The 7,626-nt window shown below is 42.7% G+C and overlaps 1 protein-coding gene across 1 annotated transcript; it reads left to right on the top strand.

Annotated features, from left to right (window-relative positions):
• Positions 1-672: 672 nt before the first annotated feature.
• Positions 673-4,849, top strand: LOC138373390 (uncharacterized). Its single transcript, XM_069339588.1, has 3 exons — positions 673-854; positions 1,327-1,409; positions 4,451-4,849. The coding sequence occupies exons 1-3, from the start codon at positions 680-682 to the stop codon at positions 4,610-4,612; spliced, it is 420 nt and encodes a 139-aa protein (XP_069195689.1). The 5' UTR covers positions 673-679; the 3' UTR covers positions 4,613-4,849.
• The last annotated feature ends 2,777 nt before the right edge of the window (positions 4,850-7,626 follow it).

The raw sequence follows: 7,626 nt of genomic DNA, 5'->3' as shown, positions 1-7,626 counted from the left end.
AAAGTTTGTTTTCACCTCATCCACCTCACCCAAATGTAGATATAAACTCGAAAATGTGTAAGCTCTATTCAGTTTCAGTTGTGTGTTTGTAAACTAAAGTCTTTGAAAATGTAATAAGTTTAGCAAAGCTTATGCTAAAGTGCCACATGAAAGATTGATAATAAAGATAGAGGCTCACGGTATTGGGGCTGCTATATTAAGTTGGATTAATCACTTCAAGACGATGTAAATATGGTTTTGTAATGGTCAAAAGATTGGCAATGTATCAAAAGGTTTGCTAAAGTCAAGGTACACAACATTACAAACCTTTCCACAATATATTCAGATGACATTTTTTACAGTTTACAGTTTAGTCTCAAAATAACAAGTAAAAAAAATAGTTTTCCGGTTTGTTCAAATTTGTTCAGAGTTCAGATTTCTACGTTCTAATTTCGTTATACGTCGGTAAATATACTATGGTCCTCATCGTTACTGTAAGTACTACCAAAACTGGAGGATGGGCTGGTATATTATACTTGTGTTATTATCAGTGCAGATCGCATCACAAATGCTTTCACGACGTAAGAAAATAGCTGGAATCCTTTACAATCATAGGAGTTATAGAATAAATAAACATCTATATATTAAACTTGCCAGACACATTAAACTTGCGTTATTTTCATTGCAGATCGCATCCGAAATGCCCGCCAGGAGGGATGATACCCACTACGCCCACTTGGACCTGCCAGATAGCGTGAAACTCAACATGAAGAAACTGCAAGATTCTCTCTGGAGCAAAGCCAAGGAGCTCAAACATGTTGCAGCTGACCCAGACCACGGACACATTACCCTCGGCTACTTCATACTAGACAGAGGTAAGAAGTTGGGAAAGTCTTAGTAAATAAGTAGTGAAGATGAGAGTTAGGAGAATTGGTCAGGGGAAGTTTACAGTCATTCGAAAATTCGAGGATCAATAGATTGTGTTATCCAAACTAAGCTGCTTGTTTATTAGCTTGTGGTGAAAAAAAGCTACGTTAGGTTCTTGAATTTTAATATATTGTATATAATGAACTCACAAGAGTGTGATTTATCTGCGCTAAAATATGGTGGGACTGTAATGGGATTGAACTTGCGTCCCTTGACTCTTCCTACCAGTTGAACCATGATTAAATGAAGATCTCTAGTATAGTTACTTGAAGTTTGGAAGGTACCAACATTAGCGACAGTATACATGTATCGGTAAAACTATGTTTATTTGTTTTTAAAATTAAATATTTTTTTCTGAATATGCGTATATACATAACAGGTTAAATATTAAATTATAAAATTCTTATTTTGTAATTTCAGAAAGAAGGAGTAAGGTAGATAAGTGTAAGCAGACAGATGAGAATGTTGCGGTCGACATTCGTCAACTGATTGCGAAGTTCATGGTAAGTACAACAATCTTGTACCTATTAAATTGATCAATAAATGCAAACTAAACCGCCATAATTGATGAAAGATGTACAGGTTTCGTAAATGTTCGATTATTCCTCGTCTATTTCGTAGCACCTAATGTCTCCCCAGTCAAATTTAGCTACATTGCACTTCTTAACCCCATTAAGAACATACGAATGAAAGTGCAGAAGGCCTATTTGCCCATACGAGACAGCTGTTTATATCCACCCAATCTCATTCATATACGTGTCTAACCTATGGTTGAAACAATCAAGGTACCCCACTGCTAATATGTTATGTGGTAAAAAGTTCCACACAATATCAACTATGTTACCGAACCAGTATTATCTCATTACACTCAAACCACAATAGTGTGATGCATAAATTTAACAAATCCACAAGGGCTGTAATGAGGGTTCGAACCTAGGTCCGGGATGATCCCAGATGCGCCTTCTCCCGGAGAAGCTGCGTGAGCCTTGTGAGGGCAGTTGCACTCAGAGTTGCAATTTTTTTTTACCATGTCGTGGCACAGTAGAATAAGGCGCGTCTGGGATCATCCCGGACGCAGGTTCGAACCCTTATCACGGCCCTTGTGAATTTGTTCATATTAATTCCTTCTTCGCCTTCCTAAAGATTGTAATTTAAGCTTTGTCATTATTTAAATGATTTTTGTTATATATTGTGACGGTGTTCCCCCCCTTATATTTCTCCCACGCCTGCTGTAAGAGTCATGTCCTCTTTACCCGAGCGTTCTCTACGTCGCAGGCATCAGTTTGATATATGTGGGAGAATGTAGTGTTCTCGAAGTGGCGATAAATTCGTGAAAGAAAAGTATTTTGGCCTGTGGTATAGGCCCTTTAGGAAGCCAATATGACGCGGGCTTCTCCGTTTTGCCGCCAAAACTGTGTGACGTCAGTGGCACCAGATTGGTCACCGACAGCAATGTGGCACAGGGAGCCAATGAAAACCTCCCTTGGCAAGTATGACGTCACGAAGGTCTGGTCATAGCGCCACGGCGGCGCCATCAGTCTGACACGACACGTCAAGGTGGACGGATGTGTGAAGGTTGATCCTGTCAATCTGACAGTAATACGCCACTCCCGTGGATCTTACGCATCACCTGTAGTCTGCAAGTACACCGGGAGGTCTTCCTTCATTCCATGTGTGGACCGAAGAGGGAATTGACGGAATATTGAGCGTCAAGTGCTCCAGGGTCGGGTGCTGTGCAGGTGAAGTCTAGGCAGTATCGTCTGGGACGTCTGATAGCTTCACAGTGACGACGTAGTGGCTGGGCCAATCCACTGGGAAGCAGTGAAAGAAGACACTAATTGGGAATCCATACGACTGCAGCCGAGACGTAGGTTGGCAGCCGTAGTTGGGAGAAGAAGTTGACGGCCGGGAGACCGACTCCAACCCTACAAGACGTGGAGGAGGGGCACGGACCCGCGGAGGACAGAACACGGAGACGACACGTTTATTTTGGGACGTTGATTGGGTTTCTGGAGGACACGACAGGGTGTGTGTAGGGGCGTTCCCTACACGAGGCGGGAGCCTGGACCAGGAGCTACAACTCAACTCTCACCTGAGGATAGGTGGAAGTAGGTGATTCTAGTTTCCCTCCCAATTCCCCTTTATATTATTAAGTAACTATATTATTTAGCCAGAGTATTTTGTATGTCGTGAACAAGGCTTCCCTATGTCACAGTAAGGCACAAGTGTGCAGAGTGGGGCTACATAGAGCACTCACGGTATCTATTATTATTATTGGTGTGTGCAGGCACCCGGAGTAATTGATGAATTTACTGTGTTGATAATGTCTTTCATGAGACTTTAATATGATCATTTAGTGAGAGAATATATATATATATATATATATATATATATATGTATATATATATATATATATATATATATATATATATATATATATATATATATATATATATATATATATAAATGTACCAGTATTTGGTGTTAGGCTATGTGCCCAGTAACTATATTATTACTATTATTGATATCTATGATTTATCTATATATATATATATATATATATATATATATATATATATATATATATATATATATATATGTCTATGCTTGTGTATTGAATAACCATTCATGTGTGCAGTGATCAATTGAATATTCGCCCACGAAAGGAATTACTGAGAACTCCAGTAACATATACTTGCATGCGTTATCATTAAATGAGGTGCAGTGTGTTATACCATGATAGTGAATTAGTGTGTTCATTAATATAGAAATGTTTGATTGAGCTCAAGATTAGTGCAGCGAAGTATTTACGTTCTATTGCTATTGTCGCAGATATTGTGTTGTTTGAACATTTAGTGATCCTTGAGAATTTAAAGAAACAGGCGCCTCATGCCAGACAAACAGATAAACGAACATTCGCGCGGTGGGAGTCGCCCAGCTGATTTTGACATTGACGTGACGGGAAGCATTGCCAGCTTGGCGAGTTCATGATTATATGTGGGAACGAGCGACTTACGCATGAAATAGCTGTTTACTTGTTGATATACGGATGTGATGTCTTGAGTTTTAAGTAAAACACAAAATACCTTGGCGTTTATATCATCCCCTCCATGTTTCTTGTGGCTATATAATACATGAAAGGAAATAGTGATAGAAATAAATACCTGCCTGATATCAGACCTATTAAGTGTGTTCTTGCCACTGTTATCACAATTCAACAAAAGCACTGACGTGTTACTGGACACGGGAAACACCAGTTGGCGACCTTGTGGTTAGTAGTAGAGCCTTCTGTCAGGGCGGGCACACAGCAGTTAAGAGAACAAGCTGTGTTCTCACTCATTCTCGAGCAGAGGCCGGTTGGGATTGACTGGGATACTCTCCTGGCGTACAGTGGCACCACGAGGATACAGTGAAGACCCGCAGGGCTACGGTGAGTGACCTTGGGTATACTGTTACTCACCCTCTTATGGATTGAACCCCGACAATATTTACTTCTTATTCGTGCACTGTATCCATATTAACAACATGCTCTTTTTTTCTTCAGAAAAATAAACTGAAGAATCTGTACGTAGTCTTAGGAGGCCTGGGAAGTTTCCACACAACTGTCATCTATGTAAAGGTTCACAAGACGCCGAAGCTGTTTGATCTGAGGAAGGAGATAGTTGCCCCTCCTGGACACCCGAGGTCTTCACTTGCACTACTATAATTTTAACCCCCCCATCACCCTATTTAAGCAACGGTGGATAGATGCTACCAAACTTGCCTATTTTAAGAGATCCAGGGTTCACTCGCAACATGAAGCAATCTTAAAAAATCTGATAAACTATGCACACATACCCGACGGAACGGATGTCAGTACCCCAAGAGTGGGTTTCAAGGTGTATAACCCAAAGAATATTATCGTATCTATAAACATGTCTATATCAAACAGTCATTTGAATAATACCCTGCATTGCTTTGATACCATTACCCTGTATTTCCATATTTACTTGTAATTATAACAAATTATATGTAATTATTACAAATACTATTTGTTTTTAAAGTAATGAGAACTGTTAGTTCGATGACCATTACGAAAACAATTTGTCTCCTTTCAGTATTTTTAGAAACATGTTATAATTTTTTTAATTTGTCAATATGTTATACAAATTGTATCTTATATCATTAATAAATTGTATTGTATATATATACCAGAAATCTTATTTTCCAATTGGGTGCAATAATGTTTAAACAAAATCACCGAGATAGTAAGAGCGACTCCTCCCTTTATATACACATTTGTAACTGGATCATTTTACACTTATACTTACGAAATTCTCATTTAAACATAGTTAACTACTAAAAACACACTTCTAATAATAAACAGCCTTGAGGATTTTTTGCTTTTAAGACTAATGTTACGGCCCTCTCGGGTCGCAACCGGGTTCTTTCTCTGATGTTGTTAGAGGTAGGGTATCCGGCCCCAAGCTAGTAGTGGCTTTCAAGGGATGTGATCCGTAACGCAAGTAAATTAAAGGGGAAGGGAAATAAAGGCAAAAAACTTAATAATATAATTAACACCGTCACCATAAATAATATAAAGATTATCACAAGGGGGAGGAATAAATACTATAATGTACAACGTTGTCTTCTTCTGAAGACTCTGGACGTTCACGGTGCTCACGATGCTAAGCTCTTGGTGCTCTTGTGGCCTCACTATGAATCCTTCGATCCTCTTGAGTCTACCCTGGCCACCGGCCAGCCAAATCACAGTTCCACTGGGGGCACCGTCGTGGAGGCCATCAACCACAAGTCCAGCCGGTAGCTGGCAGGTTCCAATCAACGACGCTGGTTAGGCCACTACACGATCGATACTAAGGTCGCGAACCCTAGTCAGGAGCCTCGTGTGATCCCACAGACCACTCTTCTCACCACAACACCCCAGTGGTTAAGCGTCTCCACCAGTCAGTCCCGGGTACTACAATCCCTCAACTACCTCGTCACAGGCAGTTTAACACCACAGTGTTCATCTGGGGGACGACTCACAGCTGCTGCAGCAAACACTTGGAGACAAGACGACTGCCTTGGGTAGACTGATCCAACTTCCATTACAGCAGTCCCAGGTCGACTCTGTAATCAGACACGTCATCAGTAATAGGGACACTCTAGGGCACGTCACTTACCGGCTCAGACCCAAACGCCCACCTATCCACTCCATAGATGGCGTTGCTGTCTAAGCGCCACCTCACCAGAGGTCAGCAGCGGCTGTGATATGAGCTGATCAGGACGGGAAACTAGCCCTTGTGGCTGGTATTTCCTGTCCTCACTCGATGGTGCCGTCCATTTGGAGGGGGTTTCGGGAGCTGTCCCACAGATGGCGTGGTCGTCACTGCTCCGTGCTCGGACGTTGGGCTCGGGTCCGTAACACCTCCCCACCAAAAGGAATTTGGTTTGGGGGTTCTATAAAGAGAAACACAAACCAAATTAGTATGGGGACACAACTCCAAATGGACTCACGTACACTATAAACGGGAGTGATGAGGCTGTCTTGTCCACAGAACTGTCCGAACGGGAAACTCTGGCACAGATGAAACTTGCAGATGGAAGGCAATGACCTGCCTGTTGCAACATCCCACATCTTCACCGAGATGTCAATCCGGAGTATAATCTCACATCTCTCGAGTAAGGATCGGTGTAGACACGATCTGGGGCGACTCGACACCTCCCTGTGTCGTGGCACCGTTGATGGCTGGTTACAGACGGTATTTCTGGTACCGGTCCGGCGGTCCTTCAGGGAGATGGGAACCTGGAATACAGGGGTTGGATTATTTAGAGTGACAGCGACAGTCAAATCAGTACTCACAGCATACGCCTCTACTAGGCTCACACCTAGTTCCAACAGGGCTGCTCGTACATCGAGGATGGCATTCGCTCTGCCACCGTCAGGTCGACCAACGTTCCGTATAACGCTGCATTTAGGCTCAGCAATCACGCGGGGGGTGTCAACCTGTCGGAAACAGACACTCGTATTATCATATCTCGTACCTCCTGTGTCTACCATTACCTTCCAGGTCCCTCCTTTGACTGCATCACTCACTGTGCACGTCTCCAATCCCTGGGAACTCTTCTCGATGTTCAAGGGAGCCACCATCCGTCAGGTCGTCCACTGGTCCTTACTGAGAACACATACAAGAATGAAACAAAATACCGCTAGGAAACATTTGGTCAACTGAGGGATAAGCTTCCTGGGCCTGTAATGTCCATAACCGGCTATATCCATTAGCCTGGTTTGGACTGAAGAGGGCTCTAGAACCTTCACACATACCTCCGACGTCTGGGAAATCTCTGGCTGGTTCAATGAACGCTGTACCTTGCCATACCGCAAGTACACATCCGCCTTCGCTCCAGACTCTTTGGTATCCGTGGGTACTTGCACACGAGACCTCTCTTCATGCTCAGTTGCCTCTGCCATCGTAACCGTATGTTCCTCGTCGGGAGAAGAATCAGGAGAGACTGCTATAATGCTGTCGATCTGCGGGTGAGAGGAAGGATTAAACACATTTAATTCCGGACCTGTCTGTACCGGGATATTACCACTGCCTGCTATTACCTCAGACCTTACTGTTCCGGCTGACTCGTCTGCGACCTTGGGAAGATTGCTGCTCCAATCTGTCACCAAGTCGTTGGCTAGTACCACGTCAATCCCAGCTATAGGGAGGGTATCGACTACTGCCAATGCAC

This window comes from Procambarus clarkii, chromosome 42 (assembly GCF_040958095.1).
Source record: "Procambarus clarkii isolate CNS0578487 chromosome 42, FALCON_Pclarkii_2.0, whole genome shotgun sequence".
Classification (NCBI taxonomy): Eukaryota; Metazoa; Arthropoda; class Malacostraca; order Decapoda; family Cambaridae; genus Procambarus; species Procambarus clarkii.
This window is presented reverse-complemented; position numbering and strand designations above follow the sequence as displayed.

What these genes read in the sequence shown, in the direction of transcription:
- LOC138373390 (XM_069339588.1), top strand. Translation starts at nt 680, where the DNA reads ATGCCCGCCAGGAGGGATGATACCCACTACGCCCACTTGGACCTGCCA. An exon ending in CTACTTCATACTAGACAGAG is followed by an intron (nt 855 to 1,326) that starts GTAAGAAGTTGG and finishes TTGTAATTTCAG; the next exon opens with AAAGAAGGAGTAAGGTAGAT. An exon ending in AACTGATTGCGAAGTTCATG is followed by an intron (nt 1,410 to 4,450) that starts GTAAGTACAACA and finishes TTTTTTCTTCAG; the next exon opens with AAAAATAAACTGAAGAATCT.